Source organism: Battus philenor, unplaced genomic scaffold (assembly GCF_028537555.1).
Source record: "Battus philenor isolate CCGP_79_NKW_IND1 unplaced genomic scaffold, ilBatPhil1.0.hap1 SCAF_17, whole genome shotgun sequence".
Lineage (NCBI taxonomy): Eukaryota > Metazoa > Arthropoda > Insecta > Lepidoptera > Papilionidae > Battus > Battus philenor.
In genome coordinates this window covers 3,441,507-3,466,180 of record NW_027181679.1, presented here as the reverse complement: position 1 = coordinate 3,466,180, position 24,674 = coordinate 3,441,507, and the positions used below count along the sequence as shown (strand labels likewise).

Here is a 24,674-nt window from a genome sequence, read left to right as displayed (position 1 = left end):
TTTCTCTAGTTTTACTTATTTGATTGACGTGTTAAGTAAAGCCAATTACAAAATTGAAAACCTCATGAATATAAACTTTAATTTATAATTTTTTTTAAAAACACCAAAATAGTTAATAAGAGACATTCAAAGCGCCTAGAATTGTAAGCAAAAAATAATTTATACTACTTTATTTTTGTATTAATACAATATTTAAAATAATAATGATGTATAACCAGGTGGAACAGTAATTCCCTCATAACATGGTAGATTAGTTCAGCGTTGTAGGAAAACATTGGTTTAACTTTTTCCATTTAAAAAGGATTAAATCGGATATATTTTATAAGAACAACATTGACATTGATACAATGTACAGACTGCTGGGGGATCCCCGCCTTTTTTGGAGTGCTGAGTAAAAAATTCCCGGAAATCCCCATGTACACGTGTTATATGATGGATTTGAAAATCGTGTAATAATACCGCGTTATAAGGGGGTTGCTACATATAATCATACAACTAGCTAATGTTATCATGTCATCATACAATACATTTGTCATCTTTTTTGTGTCTTTATAATTCGTATTCTTTACCTTTAATATTGGATAAGAAATTATAAAATATTTAAACCTTTGTACTGTCCAGTATATCATAAATATACTTTATATGTTTTCAAGTTGTGTTTGTTTCGTATAATCATTTCACTATAGCCGTGTAAGTTTATAAACACGTTGGTAGGTGACACGTGTTCTAACCTATAAACATAGCCCGCGGTTTACCATGTCCTACTTCTGAAATTAATTTTTTATATGCTTTATGTATGTTCAGTGAACATTTTTATGCATTAGGGGGACCGGAGAGTAATGTCACTTTCTTAAGTTAAATTCACACGACTACATTTTGAACAAGTTTTAATTTCTAATCGACAATATATTCACTTTCGTTATCAACAGCTATTTGTAGTATACGGTAAAAATCAATCGGTTTTTCTGTAAAAAATATCGACAAAGTTGACCTTTCTTTCTGGTCACCCTAATATTTTTCGGTTTTTATTGAGTTTTTATTGAGGCTTCGAATTTGGCTACCAAAATCAAGGTGAATTTAAGCTGTATCTGCCTCTTGTTCTTTGAAAACCGTAGAAACTAAATATCAATACGGCACAACAGTGAACAAATACATGCAAATACAGAGGAGTGTAAACATTACGGAGTTTCATTCTGAAAACGGCATTGCCACTGTAAAAATTAAAGCAGTATTTTAATACAGCTTTTAAGCTCATTAGCCATAAAAAAGGTTTTGAAGTTGTAACAGATATTGTAACCTTAAATATTTTAAGTGATCTTGTTTTATTTTAATTATAATTGTGAACCTTAGTTTATTTTCATTAAATTTTAAAGATTAATTCAACTCAGACTCGAGAAATCGATGATCATTGGAGTCGAAAGATTCTCGAGTGGCGACCACGTGCCGGTAGACGTGGCTTGGGTTGGCAGACCATAGCGGTTCACCTAGTGAAAGGCTGAAGACATGATTAAGTTCGAGAGGAGTCGCTGGGTCCGGGCAGCGCAAGATTGGTTATCGTCGTGACCTTTGCCTTGCAGTGGCTGTCTTGTGATCGACCTATATGACGTTGTATATAAATGCTAGTTTATATGGATATACAATCATTGTAAATGTAATATAAATGTTTAAGCTGTATGTAAATAAATAAAACAATTTCAAGTATCAGGGTAAAGAGATACACCAATACCTAACTTTGCGTCGTGATTACGTTCTAAAAAACACGACGCAAATTGAAACGCCGCAAAGTGAATTAAGATTTTCTATAGCAAACCATGTAAAGATCGAAGATAGGTTTTAGGGTCCCGAAAATACTTTTTAAAAAGAAAATTGAACAAAGTAAACATTAAAAAAAAAAAAACAAAAATTATATAATTCTGGCAATAAATAAATTGGAATAATATTTAACCTTTTTGTTACCAGAAACATCACGTAAAAATTTATATAAATTCATAATTCTCTTTAAAAAAAAGCACAACACACTACATTACATTACAATATTACTTAATTAAAATTGAACTCTTAAAATTAGCAAAACAAAGTGAAAATAAAACTATATTCAAATTGAGTTGATTTTTTTGATGGCATGGCACAATAGGAAACAAGTGTTGCCATCTTTTAGAAAAAAAAAAAGAAAATTTAAAAAAAAAATGATTAAAGACTCGAACCCAAAACAACGCAACCTCGAAAATCTAACGAAGCACAGTGAAAATTAGTACAAATTAAGCAGCAACGCAACTTCGAAAAAAACGCAAAACGAAACGACGCAAAGCGAGGTATTGGTGTATATGTTTACAGTTTTGTATGACAAAAACGTAAACATGTATAATTTATTATCAAGCGAAAGTCCAGGACACTGTCTGTTTCTAATATAAAAAATGGCCGCCCCGGCGTCGTTAATGAAGGCTCTTTACGAGTAAAAATATTAGGTAAGATAAATAGTTGATTAATTTAATACAGACATTGGGATTTAAAACTAAAAACATTACCATACATTACAGGTCTAGGGTTTAATTAATTTATGAATGGTTAAATAACATCGTGTCTAACATAGTTTTAATTAATTTTGGGTTCATCGAATAACTTAATTTGTTCATCTTTTATGCAACTGTTGTAAATTAAATCGACATGTAATTAATTGAATAATTAAAACATCAAAATTCGAGGAGATCCTGTATAACAATCAACATATTTTTAATATTCATTCCTTCGCATCGTGTCAATAATACGGGTATACTTTCGTCTATACGTAAATATTGGCATGTTACCTAATTAATTTGAGTCTTTAAATATTATATGTATAACATAGACATAATAATACATAGCCCACATATATATATATATATATATATATATATATATATATATATATATATATATATATATATATATATATATATATATATATATATATATATATATATATATTCATGTGTGGGCGGAGCGACTCGTACGAACAGTCAATTGACTCTGAAACTTGTTATTTATTCCGAAAGTCACCGAAAGTCAATTGATTATCCGTACGCTTAGCTAACCTAAGAGTCGAGGAGAGAGCCTAGCATAAGGGAGAGGAGAAATGGCTCTCCGTATGTGTCGTTGCGATCATAAATATATTATAAGAATTGTTCTTTCATTGTGTTAATTACGTGTTATTACTGGTACATACATTCTTACTACGGGTTAGAGTCCGGATTTCTGTAACACAGCAACATAATTTACACCTAACACAGGAGTTAGGGCACTTAACAAATGTTATATTTAAAAAAAATGTTTAATGAAATATTATGGCAAATAAACTAGGTCTGGGGAATCCCCGCTACTGACGGCGGTGAAGCAAGACGATTACGCGGCAATCAATCTATTGGTTCAATGTGGCGCACACCTCACGTCTGCGGACAACAAAATCGTGAGCGCTCTCATGTCAAGTTCGGCCAGGAGCGGAGATATAAGGAAGTTGGAATCTCTTAAACGAGCTGGTGCTGATCTGGACCTTTGCGATGAACTTAGACAGACACCATTGCATCAGGTTGGTAAATATTTCTTCATTGTTTGCCATACTAAGACAATAGGAGGAGCCCGAGATCAATGTTCGCTTTCAAGTGGTTTAGGACTAAGCACCTGCACCTGCTATACTAGATGCTACATGCAATCCCCGTTTATTCTAGAAGATTGTTGCAATTTTCTAGAATATACGGAGTGATAGATTAAAATCATATTTCCAATGAATATTTTTTTTACACTCCATAGAATATTTCTCAATACTGTGTCCAGGTAGGCAACAGCCTACCAAGCCTACCTATAATATATATATATATATATATATATAAACTATTTATGTAATCACTCCAAAATATGTTACATTAATGTGTATTTTCTATTCTTGACACGAGAGGTCAATAAATTCTGGCAGTATAAAATCTGCGGGGACAAATTGTTAACAATATTTTATTATAATACGAAGTAATTTGAATTTTGTAAACACTGTTTCTAACTGCATTATCATTAGGTTTTTATTATTTTTAAAACTTTTGACCATTGGACAGGATGTACCATTAGGTTTTTCAAATCAAATGAGCTATACATTTATTTATTTTCATTTAATATGCTTTATTGTACACGCTAGGATACATTTAAATAGTTTCATAATAATAAACAAAAGAGTACAATGGGCGGTCTTATCACGCGAAGCAATCTGTTACTGTCAACCATGGCATAGAAAAGGTAGAAGTATAAATAATGGGTAGTTATCGTGTACAAAACATTCATATATACAAACATACATTCACAAGTAAATAACATACATCTGCAATGAATAAAATATAATATATTCATCATTTTAAAGCTTTTACACATATAGTAGTCATTTATTAAATCATCTACGAAAACATTCCAGCATCATAACAATATTATGACATTACAGAGGTCATATTGAATGGAAGGAATGTCTTTACTATAGATTTTTTATTATACATTATTTACACAATATGTTAGTGTAACTAAGTAAATCATGGTTTTTATTTTGCATGTGTTCCAGGCTGTTCTATGTAATCAAGAGACTGCGGTGAGCTATTTGCTAGCCCATGAAGTCAATATCGATCAAGTGGACTTACTCGGACACACGGCGCTCCAGTATGCGGAGATGTTACAACTCAATAACATTGTAGATTGTTGGAACAAAATCGAATGAATCAATTTGAATCATTTTATTTATAAAATAAAGTTTATGTGTAGTATTTTATTTGCACCAATCTGTGTAGATGAATGCTTTTCTTGTAAAGCGTAAGTATTATACACGTATATGTCGAAGGAAATAGCACAAGTAGTATTTTTTAAGTTTTTCAGTGTGTGTCGTCATTAAAATTATTTAATTTTCTTGGTTTCAACACACTTCGAATACAACAGTTTAATTAGGCTAACAGCGTAAGAATGTTTAAAGCAGGGGTGAGCAATCTTTTTAATCAACATGCCGATGCAAATTTTAAAATTGGCGGGCTGCATATAAAGTAACTTATTAATAATTTTCAAAACTATATAATAAATGAAAAAAAAGTAAAATTAAATGTAGTTTTCATATGCAATTTCAATACAAAAAAATCACATTTTGTAGTGCACGTTTGAAGTCACTGTGTGAGTAACTCGTCACAAACAAATTGTTTAGGTTTAGTTTAGCAAGGTACTACCATTTTATTATTAAGTTTATAATAATATATTTATGGGATAAACTATAAATAAAATGAATTTTCGGAATCCTTGACAAGCCGCATAAACATTTTAAAAGGGCCGCGTGTTAGTCATCCCTGATCTAGAGATCCTGACGCTACGGCAGTTTAACCCTCAATAGCCTAGAGTTTCAATTGTGATACCAATCTTTTCAACCGAATGTTCACATTACTATTAGTTTTTTTATAGGTTGGCGAATTTTACTGTTGTATATATTCTTTCCAACGAAATTTAAAAATAATCTATTTTTCACTTCATCAAGCAAACACAGTAATATAAAAAAAAAATCACTTTCGTAAATCAGGCTATTAAGGGTTAAGCGACAACTCACTTGTGACGTGTATATGTTAGGGGGACCGGGAAGTAATGTCATTTACAAAATTAATGTAATTTACAAAGTAATGTCATTACATTTTGTACATATTTTATAGAAAAACCGATTGATTTGTACCGCTCCGGAATTGAAAATATACATGCTAGATCGAAAAAGGTTGTTGATAACGAAGGTTAATATATTGTTGATTAGAAATAAAAACTTGTTAAAAATGTAGTCGTATGAATTTAACTTCATTAAGCAGCATTACTTCCCGGTCCTCCTAAAATCATCAGAAAGCATTGAGTTAACTTTGCTCGCATTATAATGAGTTTAGCGCCAAGTTTTAAAGTAACAGAGCCACAAGGCCGGTGCCGTTAAAACTAAGTATGCGAACCTGGTGCCTGTGGATGCGGCGCGAGGCATAGTCAAGGCTATAGTAAGTCATTAAATGCAGGCAGTGCAAGATTGGTCATCCTGACGATCATTGGAATAGGACTTCATGTAGTGGGCGTCTATAGGCTGACCAGATGAAAAGAATACCATGGGGATATATCCAGGAGAAGTCCGGTATTAGACTCGTTCCTACCGCTATGGAAATGGTAGCCCTTTAGGTATTTTCTACGAGGAATAATATGTATGTAGGTGTTAAAAAGCATTAAGGTAGTAAAATTACTAATATATTCAAGGTATTCGATTTAACGCGGATTGGAATGTTGAACAGTGGTCAGGTCATATAGTGCGTAGAACAGATAGTCGCTGGAGCCACAAAGCTATGGAGCCGAGACCACGAACCGACATGCGTAGTATTGGACATCCACCCATAAGGACACAGGCTGCTTTCTTGGCTTTTAGGATGTGGTCAAAGATGCAGGATACAGGCCGCTCCCACCTGGTCCTGGTAGGTAAGGTCTACGACCAGTTGTAGACGTGCTACGGCTTAAATGACAATATTGACATCATCCTGTTGCATTATTTTTAGTATAACCATCTCTCCAACATGAAGAAAGTTTATTTTTGTTACTTTCAATCCAAAGTATTTAAATATATATAATCAATGATGAAATAAAATCAGTTATTGGTAACACTTGGTGAATTATGTAAAGAGAAGTTGTACAGGTTTGTCATTTGCTCTTCGCTCAGGGGACAAGGTCTGAACGATTCACATTCTCCACCTTTCCTTCCGACTCTGAATGCGTATTCGACTTCCGTAGTGTTAAATATTGTTGCCAGTAGTTTGTTCCTGTAAAAAAGATTTTTTTTTACTTCCATATATGTGTCTAATGGATTCAGGCGTTACTTAAGTCCATCCTAAGTAAGGAAAGGACCAATATATAGCAATCGAGTGCACTCGGTGTTTGGCACTAATCGGTGTAACATTACTTCTGTCAGGGCATCCTGTGGAGGGGGAAACACATGTTGAGTGTTTTAATGGTGGTAGTTGTGTAATTCGCATTGTTTGCCACATGCGCATTTATCAGCGGGCTAGTGGGCGGTGCACTTCATTGCACGACTGCTGCTGCATAACGGAAGTAGCTATATATTGGTCCTTTTTTTACTTCCACATATGTCTCTGCGCATGTCGAAATACATTGTCTTTTGGTAGCTCATTACGTACTTGAAAGACGTTGTATACAATATGACAAAAGGTTATTAATAATGAAGATGAATAAATTGTTGATTAGAAATAAAAACTTGTTAAAAATATATTCGTGTGATTTAAACTAAGAGAGCGACATTACTTTCCGGTCCTCCTAATATATAGTCAAGTCTAGTATGTATAAAAATATAACCAGTAGTGTCTCATGGTTGAATTAAGTAAATAAAGTAGTAAATAAGTCGCGGGTTCGATTCAAGGGATAGTCTTAAATAATTCTAAAGCTGCTCACAAACTAGTTTTTAGATTGTCAGTAGCGTCCTCTGCGTATTATCATACCACACTGCGATCGTCATCCAACTAGCCAAGCGTGAAGATTATGGTGTCTCCAGTGGGCATCTATGAGTTAAAACGACGACAATAATTTACTTTTTGAACGTACACACTGGATAATAACAAGACTCTCCCGGTCGCTGTTTGAAACTACTATTCAGTCGTAACTTACTTTAATTTGTTAATATATAATTTTATTGATATTGTTTTTAATTTATTGGTGTAGAATCAATGCTTCCCTATTTAGATGCGCCATTCTCAATTATTGCATAGAAACGGGCTTTACTTTAACATCCACTTACTTTATCCTTTGATTTTGGCTTGTCGTTGATTTATGGAACACCTGTATAAATCGGCCACTAATTAAAATTGATCGTATACCTGGTTATCTGCTTCCAGCGAGCAATACTATGCTTGTTGTAATTGCGACCGGCCCAACAAGCTACCCGCGAAGGGCAGCTATGGCTTCTTGACAACAACATGTTCACTGTGTCCATAATGGATTCTTCCAAGTAATTATCATCATCTTAAAAAATAAAGAATTATTCTGGGCTATCATAAATTATAATATAGAATATGTTTTATGTTTATTTATAAAAGGTGGGCTAAGAATTCATTTATAGTTAAATCTGACATCTCAAGCAAACAACGCACAAGCTCTTGGTACTGATGCTTCTGGAATTTTAGACAACAATCGTAACATATGACTTCAGTAAGATGAAGCCACGGGGACGTTTCCGGAAAAGCTGATTTGCCATGGCCATCGAGAAGCTAAGATCTATTCCCAGCAGACTTCTTTTTTAGAGGTTATTTAAGTCGTATCTAAACCCATAAACAAAATACGCTTCATCAACTGAAAGAAAACATCAACGACGAGTATATGAAAATTTCCACACTCGTATAGAAGAGAGCAAAAATCAAAATGGTAGCCATTCAGATCTAATCATTTAAAAAAAAATTTAAATTTATCGAAAAGTTTTTTTTTCGAATATTAATTTAGTACATATAGCTTTTTTTATATAAGGATGTTCAAGTAATTTATAAAAATAAAAGTTAGTTTGCGTTAATATGTTGCTAAAAGCAAAACTCGAAAGCTGTTCGACTAATTTGGCATTTTATTCATATTTTTTTTTAGAAAAAAATGCGAGGAAAATTGTTAAAATAACACTTTTTGATTAATAAAATCACAAAATACCTGTAATAAAAATATCTGTTCCTATCAAACATTTGATGTCAATAAAAAAAGCATATTAAAATTACCTTTTGTAATATGTCCCTTGTGTATATTATATATATACGTTTAAATATATACAATCTCTTCATTAAGATCAAATGTTTGGTAGCTAAGGAAGGTACTTAAATTTTATCTGTGGTTTTATTGAACAAGAAAATTGTTGCTTTAACTATTTTATGTAAGTATAAACATGTATAAACGTAAGTATAAACAATTTAGACATTTAATCAATGAATAAGGAAACTATAATACATCTTGTTTATAATAAATAGTTTTCTATAGGACTTTAACAGATCTAGAACTTTACAATACGAAGTTCGCAATATTGCAGTTTTACATGTACATATTATAAATTTTTAATCAAATTGTTTCAAGAATTTAAGGCACGAAGTTTTATTTTTGCCAGTTATATAACAAACGCTAAAAAAATTTTTAACTTTTTTGCAAATATTTTTCAAAGCAGATCAAAAATTTTTCAAAATTTTTTCTTGTGTTTAATTTATCTGTATTATGAAGACGTACGAAAAAGAAAACATTAAATAATCGGCTATGGAATTCTAAATTTAAATTATAAATCTATTACAAAATTGTCAGTTACATCAATAACATGGCTTAAAATTTTTTAGGGGTTACAAAATAAAATTTCAGTGATTACATTTACTTTTAACCATTTCAACCAGTCGATACTATATAGTGTTTACATTCGTAAGTATTTTTATAAATAACATTTCTGGTACATATTTTTGACTTTTTATAATATTTATGTTAACTCTTTATACTTGCACTTTTTCTAAACAAGTAAGTAATAAACTACATTACACATTATTACATTACAATGTACAACAACGAAACACCAAATAAATTAACTGATTTTTTGTGTCAAATAAATTGTCTTTTGGATTGCCGGAAAACATCGCATATTTTACGTGATTGATTTTCTTAATCCGTGTTTAAAATCAAAATATTATGTTTACAGACAAACATACTTTTGTTTGTTTAGAGATATTGTAATAATAACATCGCGTAGACGTCTGATACTCTTTTTGGTTGAAAATTTCCTTAATACTACGTGAAAAGTATTATTAGGACTAAAGTAAATATATGAATTGATACAAAAAATGTTGGTGATTAAAATTTGTAACCTCTCAGCTTGTCAAGATTGCTTACAAAGTGTAACAAGAGGGTCACAATCTGATACACATCTGTTGAATTTGACAGGTGATGGAGCAACTATACATGCTAGAGATTATGATTGATAAAATAACCATATTCGTATCCGATGATGATGAAAGTAGTTCAACAAACAAAAAAATGATCATTAAAGTCAAATTCGGACCTAAAGTTGAATTCATCATAAAAGAAGGTCAACTAGCCGTTAACGAAGGAGCAAAAGATGATGTTATCGAAGTAGATGAACAGGGACGAAGGAAATGGTCAAGAACAATTAGAGTCGGTAAATCCTATCTTTTCCCATCATACCCTGACACACTGCTTGTGGTACTCAGTACATGTCCATTAGAAATAGAGGCATGGAATGACGATGATACAGAAGTAGACATATTTGTTGGCCATGGAGTTATGTATTGGCAAACGGAATTCTTCCATATGCTCAAGGACACCGCTGATATCTGCAAGCTTCACGAACCGCTATCTATTAAAGAAAACACACCATTGATGGCTGACTGTAATTGCAAGCAAGTGGGGGAAATTTCTTTTATATTGAGAATCAGTGCTCTCGGCAATAGTATAATTACAGAGTTTCAACAGCCACTAAATAATCCAGAAACGTTTGTCTTCAGAACAAATAAAGCCCCTAGCATGTTTGAATGTAAAAGGATCGAAGAAGGTAATCCTAACTTCTGTATGGTTGGTAGCTTATACGAAACGACCACGCTTGAAGATCCTGATGTTATAAACAACGCAACAACAAAAATAGAAATATGTACAGAACAGTCCAGTTGCGGTGCAAATAAATCAAATGCTGATAATGTATGCGAACATCCTACTGTTGATGAAAATCAAAAACAATATCCTATAGACAAAATCCGAATGGGTGACATTAAAGGTCCTTGTGGTAACGCAAACTGTCCCTTAGCTCATAAAGTGAAAATGTATATAAGAAACCTGGATACTTACAAACGAGATGCGGGTCAAGTAGGTGATAAAAAAGGTGACGTAACTAAAAAGATATGCGGTTCTTGTGTTTGCAAAGATGATCGGTGGCACAGGGATACATGTCCAGTGAAACAAGAGGAAGCTGAAAAAGCAGTATGCCCCGGTTGTTGTGGTATAACCGAAGCCGGGGAAACGTGTGAAGATAAAAAGCAACAGTTACATGGCACTGGTGCAACACCGAGAGAAAGTAAAACACAAATCAATTATTTATTTAGTACTGTTAAATTTCAAGAGCGTAAGCATGCGGCGAAATTGAGAAACGACTTTATCATTCAGAATTCAGTTTTGGGATCTTATTACCAGTACGATTCGACCAGAAGTGGGTGCTCTTGTTCTCAGACTGCTACTTTATGTCAATCGGAAAATGTTAAGTGTTTAAGAAGTAGGCAGGAATCGTCACATAGTACGTATTCGAATAATCAAAGTCAAACAGAAAAAGATGTTGACATTGACGACTCTAAGCGCTATATAAACGTTTACAATTGTGTCGTTGTACGAGATGAAAAAGATTGCACGTGTAAACCGCCGAAGCCAACTCCACTATGCAGGACTTTTGATTGTGAATGTATTACTGAAATGACTGAAGCTGCATCAAGGAAAGCGCATAAACCGTTTTGTCCTTTATATAAGCATAAGAGCACGTGTCCTGTTACACAAATAAATGAGGAAGAAGCTACGAAAGAGGAAGATGAAGATGAAGCTGAACCTTTACCTTACGGTTTACCTCCGATAACACTTGGACCTTGTCCTGTTTTGGGCAGACCATGTAGCGTACCTGATGGATTTGCCAAAATGTATAAGACTGGTATAATGCCTGCTCAGCCACCGAGTTACAGCGACGCAGGCAAAGTTTGCTGTTCAAAAGAATACGAAAGAATAAGGAAAGCACTATACGAGTATATGAAATACGAGAAAGACCATGACTACAGATGCATAAATAAGTTTGACGTCGACACTGAAAAACGCTGTTGCGACAAAGAGCAACACTTGATGGCGTTGATGGGTAGGGACTGTTGCGGATCGCACAAATTGTCTGTCCAAGAAAAATACAAGGAAGATAAGAAATAGTGTTGAATAATTCGTTGACATTTTATTTCGTAATCCTGAAACAATAACTATATTAATATATTATTAACTAAATAATTATTACTACATCTGTTGACATATTACATTGAAATAAACAATTATTTAACTGGATTTAAATTTTATTTTCTTCGTTCAAATGGATGTATATTATAATGTCTATTCATGTAAAATTATTTACTCTCTACTATTACATTTGAATCTAAGCATTGTGAAAAAATATATATGGTAAAGCTGCCCGTTTAGTGATATTCATATAATTACCATAATTTTAATTCTCATCTAGTAATAAATATTTTAATAGATTTGTATAGTTGTGAGTGATGTTCATAACAGTCAAACGCTGGCTGATTTCCATTACTCGACAGATCCCATTCGCATTGCTATTTAGATTTCTAGGCTTGGACGCCGTGGGAGTGATGGCGGTAGTAGGGATCTCCCACAGGGTAGTCGGACAACATACCAAAGGTCGCGAGAAGGGACTGGAAGCGGACCGTGCATTACCGACCATCGTGGCAATCTTTGGAGGCGTGCTCTGCCTTGCGGCTTGCCTTGTGGTTGTCTATCCGTTGATGTGAATATGATGATGGGAATGACATGCGATAACTCTTTTTATTAACGATAACGTTCATTTTTGGACAGCTATATCAATTTGATCCTGTGAGGCATCAGTTTTTGTACTTGCTTTACTTGATTTTAACAAACCGATGTGAAGAATGAAAGACTTGTATAGGATGTGGGCAAAAGAGAGATAGAATTTGTGAGGAAAGAATGTTGAGAGAGTAATAAAAGTAAAAAATTCGGAAATTATTCATATCCGCATTGTAACGGCCCGGCTACAAACAAAGCAGGGGCAACGAGTATTAAAAAACTTATATATATGATAGGACAAAAAACTTATATATATGATAGATATGATAGGACTCCTTGCATGTATGTAAGAGTTATAGTGCTAGTTAAGCTGCTGTATTGCGCCTTAGGTAAAGGTGGGCTCTAGGGTCTAATAGAACGGAGTGACCGATTCTCCAACCCTCCTCGCCTTGCGCATACCTAAGACGCGGTACAGCAGTTTTAGTAGAACTATTATATAAGCCTTGAGTAAGGAAGTAAAAATATAAATATAAGCTTTTATGATATCAAATAGGAGTGAAAGTTCATACATCACGGCAGATATTTTTATTTAGAACTTAAAACAGATACGCATTCAAAAGATATTGAGTCCTGATCATTATAATGTGCAAAACTTTCATTTTCATAATTATAATATAGGCACTTTAGGTAGACAGATACGACATATATCATTATTTATAGCTTTTAAAGTACGTTTTTGGGCGGACATATCGGACCTTACACTTGTTTACTTAGGTAGGGGCAGAAATAGTTGTTCAAGTAATACCTATAGGGACTCTTACAAATGTAACCCACAAGTTGTTACCTTACTCATCTTCAGAATAATGGACATTTTAAAGCATTATTTCAATAAATAAGATATTTTCTTTATTATTTAATGAATTGTTTTAAGATTACCCGACAAGATGGGGGACGACGAAGAAAATGATAAGAAGAAGAAAAAGAAAAATTCGTCGAAATACAATTATTCGTTTGGAGATGAATATCCAGGTATGTTAGAGACACAGTAGCAATAGAAGGTTGTAAGTGTATAGATAATGATAAATGTTTATAGTTACATAAGTACAAAGTACAAAGTTTCTAATAATACTTCTTTGTGCTATAGGTATCGTGATTGGTCATAAGACATGCAATCCATTTCAAAAGCCGGGTCTTCCTGTCCCAGCCGGTATGGGTTGGCTGTGGAACGCTCCAGATATACCGGGTTGGAAGGTGCTATTATTTATTATTGAAGTTATATTTGATTGGAATTTTTGTTGTTGTTTACTCATAGGGGTTTATACATTGAATGGGTTTTTTATATCAAAGCACAAAAGACGATTGCGAAGAACCCTCAGGAACCTTTTAATGGTTTTTTTACGTTATTTATTTCCCCGTATTGAGACGTTGACGGTCTTGTTAAGTTTTATAGGTAGACTTGGTTTGTCTGGTAGTAAAAGTAAGCTTTGGGATGGTTGGTAGAAAAGTCCTAAAGGCGTTACATCCGACATTACACAAAATGTGAAAAGGGTAAATAAACATATAAATAAATGAGTCTTACGTTGTCCTCGGTATTTCCATTCAAAAACACCGTGCAGATCTAACCTCAGCTTGATAGGTTACGATTATCCGATTATGTAAACCTATTTTGAAGAATCTTGTCTAGTCACTGACCTCCCGTTAATGTTAAAATAAAAGGTTTTACTTCAATTTATTTAAATCGAACGACTATTTTTTTTAGTAGTAATTAGAGATTTATGAACTATTGACCTATGCTTTATAGAACCTTTTCAGTATGTGCTAGATTATTTCGAGAATATATGTAGATAGATAGAATTTTGTGATGAGATATAAAAATCAAGTTTTTAACCACTGTGTATTGAATATGGTGTGTTATTTTAGCCTCGACGTGGTTGGCAGCCCGGCGTGATTGGTAAGAGTGTGTCCAAAATGATGACCTTCAAATGCCCTCGAGGCGGTCAGGACAAGGACAAGAGCAAAAAGAAGAAAAAAAAAGGTCAACGACCGGGCGCTAACATGGGTGGAGGTGACTCCGAGCCCGATGAACCTCTGGAGCCTAAGCCAGCGTTGAAAGTGCAGAGGAAAGGAGATATTTTCACTATACAGGTATGCTACATTTTCCATCATCATAAGACGAAAGATGTCTACTGATCATAAAGTTCTCTCTTAGATTTCAAATAAGATCTGTTGGAAGCGGTCTACAGCGGCTTCCCGACTTTAATTTTAAGTTTTAATTAGTAAATTTTTGTTTTTGTATAGTTTTATTGAACGCTTCCGAGCAATTTACTGGAAAAAAATCGTATTACAATGTATAGGATTTTTTATGTGATAACAAGGTTAGGAATGGGTTGCTCCAACTATTGTATTTGTAAAGCATTTATCAGCGGGCTGGCGGGCGATGCTATTTATTGCACGACTGCTGCTACATAGCGGAAGTAGTTATATATTAGTCCTTTTCTTACTTAGGATAGACTTTCGCAAAGTAACGCCTGAATCTTTTAGATATCCAATTATTGTGTCAAGAAAATTTGTAAAAATAATTACAAAAACAGTCTGAGTTTGTTGTGGGATTTTCTTTTTCATCGCGCGCTTAGAACTTTTAAAAATTTAAGGACATCATTGCAGAGAAGGTTAATTTGATATTAGTTTCTAACAAGTAGGACTCTTTTGATTTACTTTTTATGACCCACATAGTTGATCATGCCACAATTCACAATCTCCCGACTCGGATGAGTCCATTGTTGCGTTAAGATAGGCGGAGAATTAAGGTCCGCTAGGTTCCGGCGTGCCTTTATTTGGAAGAAGAAGAGGGTAACTTTGTTCTCTGAAATGAAGCTGTGTGGGTGACCGCCACTTGTGGGGTTGCATATATGAGAACATTCCCGTGGGGATTCCGTCATATAGCGATGATTGAGGAACATCGTGGGGATTCCGTCATATAGCGATGATTGAGGAACATCGAGGGGGCTTTAGTTAATACAAGTCCTACAAAAAATAAATAAATAAATGTATTATGTACGTACATGAGTACACATGGAATGTTTTATTAGTTATTTTACAACGCCAACCGTGTTTTATGTAAGACTGACCGTTCTTTCCAAAATTTCGTTACAAGTAGTTTTTCTTGACAAAATGCAAGGCATTAAACTAACTTCGTTAGATGTACCGTACGTACAGTAGAAATTTAAAGCAAATTTCACTTTTTCAGATAGAATGCAAAATGATTTTCATTTATATAGATGTTTGTTGTGTACATAAATGTAACGTAAATTTCATAATTGTAATAAATTACTTATTTCATAAAGGTAAATCCATTGAAAGATCTCACTGAAATCGCACATAACGAAGACCCTTACGTCGACTGCGACCCCATGATCTTCAAGATAATCAAGAAAAGAAGTCCCGAGGAACAAGCAAAGGTGGAAGCTCGAAGAATGGTGAAGCTCAAAAAGCAGAGAGATGCCGATATACGAAAGGCGTTGGCTGAGGCGGTGGAAGACATTTGCAAATGTGCATACATGGACGTTTATTGCAACGATTTGAGTGCGATAGACAAGGTCATAGACAGCTGCCCGGCTTTCAAGGAGCCTGATTGCATTTGTAAAGAGGAGTCTCTAAGTTCGTTGTCGAGTAATGCAACGTGGGATATCGAATATACTCCACCATTCGGTTGTTTCGACCTGGCGCCACGGAAACGTGAGATGCTTGTGCATGTGGAAACGCAGTACGTGCCTGAAGACGCGGGGATCGTGTCTGCAGCGAAGACTAACAAGAAATCCGGCACGTCTATAAAGCCAAAAAAGGCTTGCGGTCAAAAGAAATCGAGGAAAAGTTGTCCCCCGTGTTCTGGTTAATATATATCCCGTGAAATATTTTTATACTTTATTTTATTATACAAACATAATTATTGTTATCGTTAACGGTTGTTTAATAATAGTTTAAGTATTATCAAATTTAATAAACGTGTCTAAGATTAGTCATTTTATTTTACTTTGAATCAATTATAACACTCACCTATGCACATCAAAAGAAGAGTCAAATTTGATAGAAACTAGTATCAAACTGTGCTTTTCTGTAATGATGTCCTTCGACTTAAAGGTTTCAAGTATAATGATTTGAACCATTCTCTCTCATCATTCAAATGAATGATTTTGTGATCACTTTTAGACTTAAAGCAATTTATTTTCAAACTTTTATTATCACAACAATCCTTTACAATGTACTTTTAACTACAGTTTAAATTTGGTATCCAAGCTGTAGCATGATTACTTGAACACTTTAGTGTTATTATCGATTTCCAGAACTTTTCTCGTATTTGCTGAATAAATAATTCAGATAGTTTAAATACGCATATATAATAAGGCAAAATAATAAGGGTTTCGGTAAGCAGTTATATCTTCGTAGAAGAGTCCACATTAAACGTAAGTATATTTTATTGTGAACATTTTCACAATTAGATACGTAAAAATAGCATAGTAGAAACATAATCAATTTTGAAAGTAAATCGTCACTTTGTTTTTACATAATTTTTGCCACTTATGTTCTGCAAAATGAGTATTGGTTGATTATTTTACTTACTTCTGCTATGACGAAAATCCTGGTGTACAGGGAAACCTTTGCTGAAGATGGAGGCAAGCACACTCGTTACAACCACCATTGCACCTCCAAGCGCCAATGATTTTGGGTCGATGTTTATTTTTGGTAAGCCCTGTGAGAACACAACATTATTATTACTTTGAATGTAAATATTTTCTTACACAAAAACAGTAAAACCTCTGTATAACCTTGTTTGTCTAGTTTTTTTTATTTAGCTTCACAAAATTGTCTCGTTGTATCCTAAAAATTAGTTCAAGAAAGCACGATAGCAAAAAAGTTTGAGCTCTTCTGACATTTCTCTTATGACGTACAATACGTAGCTAAGTAGGGGTTACATTAATTTTAAGATAAGTCAATGGTAAAATTCTTTCTTTTTATCTTCTAAATGGATGATCATATGAATGTGATATTCATTTTCCACGGCCGAATAATGGTTTGACGGCGGAGACAAAGATCAGATCCAAAATCCAAATAAAAATATCCCTGATATACTTGTCAGTTCTAAAATATTGCTTCTGGAATAAGAAGGAATCAAGAAAATTCCATCACAACGAAATGTACCTATAGGTAACCAAATAATAAGGTAAAAATTATTTCACTCTACGTTTTCAAGTATTACTAAAAATAATTCATGGTGTAATTAATCCGTGAAATCTACGTAAAGAAAAAAATGCTTTACAAGTTTCTGGTGCTTTACATTAGCAAAATAATAATTTGTTTTTAAACTGATTTTTTGTCTATGTCAGTATATTTAAGTAAGTAAAATTGTTGTAAATATTTTCTTTTTTTGACTTCTACTTAAGTGACACTTGGAGATTCAGCGTGTTCGAGGCAGCGGGGTTGAAAAGGTGAATAGCCTAAATCTTTTGTTAAAGTAGTGAATCTCGAGAGCATCCTGGGGAGATTATGCTCGTGCCGCTATGTACTGCAGTTTTCCTGGTTTGGGAGGTCGCCAAGGTTTTGTGTGACCAAGCTCAAGGAACCTTGGCTTGGGCTGTTATAAGTCGATAATACTCGATTAGCATTCCGACCCAAGGGCGCCTGAGAGACGAACCTCAACTTTGTCGGTTGATATTACCTGATGATTTTTTCTACCACTTCGGAAAACATTTATTTTCGGAAAATGTCCTCTATAGTTACTTTAATCAAGAACATGTGTTTTTATCGTTGGAAGGAATTAAATATTTATATCGGGGAGATAATAGCTCTAGTTACAACAATTGATATTACAATGTATACATTTGTGCAAACACTGGCGAGTCATTTTTAAAACTAAAGAGTAATAAGGTGTTTGTACTTACCATGTGAAGATTTTGTGGAAAATTTAAAGTTTCTTTCAACGGAATTTTCAAAAATGGTACGGTGAAATCTAAACTAATCTGCAAAGAAAAAGAGATATTTTTAACTAAATCCGTTTTTACGTATATTATATTAGTATTACTTAAACTTTTGGGAATGCTTACTTCAATATCATCGGTTACCGAGTTGAAAGTTAAATGTCTCGGTGATCTTGAATTTTCATTTATTTTTTCATTGCTGGCAACAAACTTTACCATCGTGCAAACTAAAAAAAATAAGTAGAACATTATAAACATGTGGAATAAATACAGCTAATAAAACGCAATGTCATTCGCTCCACGACATTTATGTGTTTGGCGCCACTCTGCCAGCGTAATGGCGGTCCATGAGCAATGCAATCGGGGAGCGTTGGCGCTAAGTTTCCGTGTATTGTGTGGAAATAACAATTAGAACATTTAAACATGAAGATGCAAGAGCTTGTTGACTTTTGAATTAAATAGAATTGACATATATTTAAATAAAGTATGTCTATTCATCATAATTATCATCATATCAGCTGAAAGATGCCTACTGCTACACCTCCCCCAAAGAGCACTAGGCGTGTTCTGCCTGCACCCAGCGACTTCCCGAGATCTTAACTATGTCGTCGGTCCATCTAGTCGGCCTCAACGGCCATCAGTTGCACGAGCGATGTGCCCTGCGCACTGATTTCATGACATTATTTACAAAAATAAGTTTTATAATTCGTATTCTGTAACTCAAGTAATTGACCACATAGCACACAAAACAGACAGCTGCTGGGAGCATTAAGATTTGGAGATAAAAACAGCTTTTTTTCGTATTCGAATAGAAATAATAAACTTATAATAACTGTACACGCCACTCCCCCGGCACCTCCTTCAGAAAATCAGTCATTGCACACCACACGTTTCAGACACTTTCAACTTTTCAAGCGCAAATATTTCTACAGCAATAGCCACTCCACTGACGTCCGCTCACCGCACGAAAAAATGCGTGCGATGTATTAAACCAAAACACCGTACCGCACGTAAACGGCGTCGGCTGCCGACCTCGTTTTCGCGAACAGTGTGGGCGATCCGTGGTACGATCAGTATCCTTTTTTTTTTGGTTTTGGGGGGAAAATCTTCCAGACGTTCAAGATGCCCCGCCTCTGGGGGGAGGACAGTGTTGGATTTACTTAACACGGTTACTGCTGCACGCGGTCATATTGACCTACGCATAGCTTGCATCGTGTGCCTAGAGAAAAATAGCGTTCTCTCCCTTATTACGGCAACAATATCTCAGTCGAATTGTACTCACAAATTCATTCTTTTTTTATACCTATACTGTTCCTCTAATTTAAAAATGCAGCTACATATAGCTTTATCCAATATTCAACTTTATGTTTCTATATTTAAAAAAAATGATATTTCAATGCGTTATTGATTGACAGTTAATTTAAACCGCCAGGTCTGTGGGCAAATATTACCTCACGTTCCAATGAAAAAATGTTCTGTTAGGTTCTATATGACTTCACAACGCACTAGCTGAAACTTACATGCAAACAGTCCTGCAGTTACCGTTTTAATTGCCGCTAGGTCCACGCTGCCCTACAATCCACAATCAAAACAATAACATTAACACTGACATGATCAGGTAAGCCTCGCGACCGCTTTCATTTGCGTCAAAGTGTCACATGTAGACTCTGAAACATGAACGCTTTAGTTTTTAGTTCACAGACCCTTCCGCTCCGAACTCGTGTCACATGAAACTTAAAAGTCTTAGGGCACGGAGCATTAATTTCTTCGAAGCAGTACAGTACAGTAGAAATAATAAATTAATGTAACATATTTTAAAGTGATCACTTTGTACAGGATGATTGGAAATAGAAGTAAAAGCTTTAAACGGTTGAATGAATAGCATATTTACCGACAATTTGAAACATCCGGTAGATTGTAAATCGTGTTATAAAGTTTATATTTTTAAATGACATGTCTGTGAAATTCCGATGTTTTTATTTTATACAGTGAAGGTAATTTGTGATAATTTCACATGGAGCGATGTGCTTTAATTCTGCCTTTCTTGTTCAAACACTGTACTGTAATAACAAATGGACGTTTATTATGCAACTTTGTTGGTGCAACTATTGTTTAGTATGCGCAATTTACTATTGTGGATGCTGTCTGTTCAAGTTTTCTGGGTTCGATCCCTTGGTGTTGCACGATTATATTTGCGTTTTATTATCATCATTTCAACCCTAAAACGTTCTCTGCTGGGATAAGGCATCCTCGTAAATTTTAAATAGAAGCGGTTTGAAGCGATATCTATCCAGAGTCTTGCGTCTTTATACAAAGTATACGATTTCACTCATATGCTAGTTTTTGGTCACATAGCTAGAAAAGACAGAAATAATTTAGAAAAACTTGATCACTGGAAATGTAGATGGACGGCGACCACGAGATCGCAGTCTTATTCGCTGATGTGAACAGGTCCAGACTACGATTGATACCATAGTAGCCGAAGCAATACACAGCACCGGAGATTGGTGCAAATGGCGTAACAGTGCTCGACAAGCTTTATTAAAAGAGTCACGGTACTCAGTAGGTAGGCTGGACAAAAAGATGTGTGGAAGTGTGAGCGATCGTAGGTGCGGATTCGATTCCCGCTATACAATAATATATACACACTTTGAGTATCAATTATATGCTTTGTCACTGCTCACAAATAAGTTTCCAGAGGATGGGCAGTAGCGTCGTCTGCGTACCCTAATACGACATTTTGATACCTAACCCGCCTGTCAAGCGTAACGGTTATATTCCCCCATAAATATCTTTGGGCAGACCTGTACCTTGCGGTGGGCGTCTATGGGTTGAAACAACGACTCAGTAGGAAAGAATAAGACGCAAGGAGGATAATTATTTAAATACACTTTTGCACAAATTCCTCATTCGTATTTTTTTATATATTTATCGGAAAACCAACTAACATAAATCATATATAACATATATACATATATATATATACACATATATGTACAAATACATAATATTGTTGGATCCCAGTATCATGTCGCCTGCAGATGCGGAAATAGACACTTATATATGACACCATAGATATTTCGGCCATAGGCCTCGATATCGGCCAATCGTATCACAAATAGAAAATACTTTTTTTCGCATACTTTTTAACAAAATAAATTAATTTCAATGTGATAAATGATGCTCGAATCTTCATTATATATTACAAAAATATACCATCATCGCTATTCATTTATCTCATTTAAGTTCATGTATCCTCCAAATGGAGCAGAGGATCTAGTGACTCGTGTTTCAGCTCTGTCTACGTCTTCTCTATTTGTGCCGCCTCTGCTGTTATGGTCTGCCACCGGAAATGCTTTATCCAGAGGATGTGACCTATCCAGCTCCATTTCTAACGTTTTATCTGCTGGTCAATCGATTATTATAGTTACCAATGAAGGAAGGAATACAGGGAGATAAGTTTTTAAACTAAGATTTCTATTATAAATGTAAATTTGTTTTAAACACTTTTAGTTATAAATTTTTTCGAAAAAAAATGTCAAAATGGAATAGGTTAAAATCCAAATTTAGAAAAAATAACTATTTAACTGAAAAAGAAGATTTTCCCGTACCGGGAATCGAACCCGAGCCTCCTGGGTGAAAGCCAGGTATCCTAGTCACTAGACCATACGGGATTTGAACATCAGGTAAAAATTAGACAACAAAAGACAGAAAATACTAAATAAAACATTCATAGAAAAAAATTATAATTTTAATAATTTATTGAAGTTTTGTTTACATTTTGCCGCTAACAAGTAGTCTTGAAGTTACTGATAACTTTCATTAGATATTGTTTTTTTTTTAATGAATATGTAAAGAAATTGAATGTCCAGGTTTCTTTAAGAATCCCGTATAAGGTGATTATTAGCTGAATATTAGCTTATAACTTTACATCTAAGTCCCACCAGCTTCCTCTGATTCCTTTGCTACCAATGTGGTCTAGTTGGACCCTTGTGGTCCTCGGGAGACTCGACGGGGTCCTAAGTTGGTGTGATAAAAAGATTGATGATTAAAATTCGTAAACGAGTGACCACTAAAATTTTATGCTTACTATATTGAAAAACTAAAATGTTGACTTCACCTATACATAGATAAGATAGTATGAGTAAGATATTTTATACCCTTAGCGCCTGTTGTAAAAAGTCAATTCACAATTTTTTTTATCCAAAAATTACAATAAATTTGGAATTCAGCCGCAACGCAAAATTTCATAATAATATCTATTTTTTCACATTTTAGTTGAGTTTTCCGAATATGGTAGAAATGTAGCTGAAAGGAGCAGAGATAGTCCAAGAAGAAAAGGTAGTCCACCAGAACGAGATAACTTTTAAAAGAGGTCTATAAGAATAAAAGTCTGGGAACCTCTACCTACAGACAAAATACGCGGTGTGAGCAAGCAGGAGCTTTAACATAATTTAAAGAAAGATTCTACACGATGCTATTGCTAATCATTTCGTCCTTTACGCAGTAACTTCATTTAAATTGATGACGACATACTAAATATTTAATCAATTTTACTTACAATCATTCTGTAACATTACAGTAAAAACCTTTAAATGGCCATGAGTTTCTCTTTTACGATATTTCTAATATTATGATTATAAAATATATGAATATATATATATATATATATATATATATATATATATATATATATATATATATACATATAGATGTATGTATATATATACATAAAGGACGCTTGGTGATTTAAGAACATAACAGATGTGGGTGTGGTTAGAGGTGTAAAGAAAGTTAACCATGTACCTGCATTCGATTGTCAGGGTACCGCGAAGAATATATTCTTTTAACGACCACGCACCACAGTAAAGTCAGTGTTATTTGGTAAATAGTTACATTAATATCTAACTTTATTATATTGTTTTCTTGGTTATAGATTTATGTAAATTCAATTATGAGAAGACTACATCAATGCCTTGACTTTCAACAAAGACATAGATAAACATTTGTTTATTGTTTTTACTATCTTCCTTGCTACTTTTGCATACGTAAATAAATATATACTAAATGGATTTTGTTCGAAATGCTCTGTTTAGAGTTATGTGCATAGCAACACATTTGGTGATATATTTTTTAAAATAGATAAAAAATCTAAGCTGTTATATAAGCTTCTAAGCAGAAATACGATTAATGTGAACAATACACTTGCTTAGGTTATGCTCTGAATCACAAATATGCTTGTGTCGTCACAATTGCTCAGGCGACGATTAATCTTATGGATTAATTTAAGAGAACTTCCATCTTTAACAGTTTGCACAAACGTTTGATCTGGATAATTTTCATGGCTGGACCAAAATTCCTGAACATTCCTATATAATAATATATTTTCCTTAATTGTAGTCGCTTTTGTTTTTAATCTTGTATTGGTATTTTGAGAAATAAATGCACCCAGAACACTGGTTACTGGTATATTAATATCAAATAAGACAACAGTTCTGTTGAAAATCATACAGCGTAAGACCCAACCAATCAATGCATTATATTTATCTGAGTAAAATTATATAAAAAACGTATTTTTGATGTTTTGATTTTTCCTGGTTTTAGGTAAATTTAAAAGTAAACAAGCTTCAAACATCAAGTTATGGAGGGGTATTAAACATTTTTACTTTGTGATCAGAATATAATATATTGCTCGTGAGAGGCAAGTTCCATTTCTAATTTACGGTTTGAATGTAGATATATCATAAGGATATAAGGGTAGGAAGTAAGATGTCGTATGAGCACAGAACTTGTAGAGTTATAATTTATTTGAAAATAATCGAAATCAGATGACAAAGCGAATAATTACATCATGAATAACTTGCTCATTTAGTTAGTTAACATTCTCTGTTCTTCTCTTCTTACATAACTCTTAAATATTTTTTTAACTTGTTAATTTCAAAAAGTGTTTTTAACGCCGACATTTAGATGGCTATGTTTTTTTGTAACGTGTTTCCTTATAAATGACTAAAAGGACCTCTAAATAAAATGTTTTTCTTCGCCGCTTGGATTCTACAAATTTTGTGAAAACACCTCGAGATTTGGGCCTCTATTGTTAAAAGAACACTGTTGACTGTTGGA

General features: G+C 34.0%; 3 protein-coding genes and 1 non-coding gene across 4 annotated transcripts in view; 3 read left to right on the top strand and 1 right to left on the bottom strand.

The window, feature by feature from the left end:
• The window catches only part of LOC137919669 (L-asparaginase 1-like), a 29,977-nt gene extending 24,213 nt beyond the window's left edge, over positions 1-5,764 (top strand). Inside the window, exons 12-14 of the mRNA XM_068762809.1 lie at positions 3,337-3,562; positions 4,571-4,789; positions 5,688-5,764. Of these exons, the coding sequence (XP_068618910.1) occupies positions 3,337-3,562; positions 4,571-4,723 (379 nt within the window). The 3' untranslated portion in view covers positions 4,724-4,789; positions 5,688-5,764. The remainder of the gene's footprint in view (positions 1-3,336; positions 3,563-4,570; positions 4,790-5,687) is intronic.
• Positions 5,765-9,370: 3,606 nt separating this feature from the next.
• Positions 9,371-16,515, top strand: LOC137919975 (uncharacterized). The gene is made up of 5 exons (XM_068763208.1): positions 9,371-9,438; positions 13,514-13,611; positions 13,727-13,833; positions 14,503-14,727; positions 15,927-16,515. Exons 2-5 carry the CDS (start codon positions 13,527-13,529, stop codon positions 16,473-16,475), a joined length of 966 nt encoding a protein of 321 aa, XP_068619309.1. The 5' UTR covers positions 9,371-9,438; positions 13,514-13,526; the 3' UTR covers positions 16,476-16,515.
• On the top strand, positions 9,955-11,976 carry LOC137919967 (uncharacterized). Its single transcript, XM_068763197.1, has one exon. It carries the CDS (start codon positions 9,955-9,957, stop codon positions 11,974-11,976), a length of 2,022 nt encoding a protein of 673 aa, XP_068619298.1.
• Positions 16,516-22,156: 5,641 nt separating the features above from the next.
• TRNAE-UUC (transfer RNA glutamic acid (anticodon UUC)) lies at positions 22,157-22,228 on the bottom strand. Its single transcript has one exon. It is a non-coding gene; the product is annotated as a tRNA-Glu (tRNA).
• Positions 22,229-24,674: the final 2,446 nt, after the last annotated feature.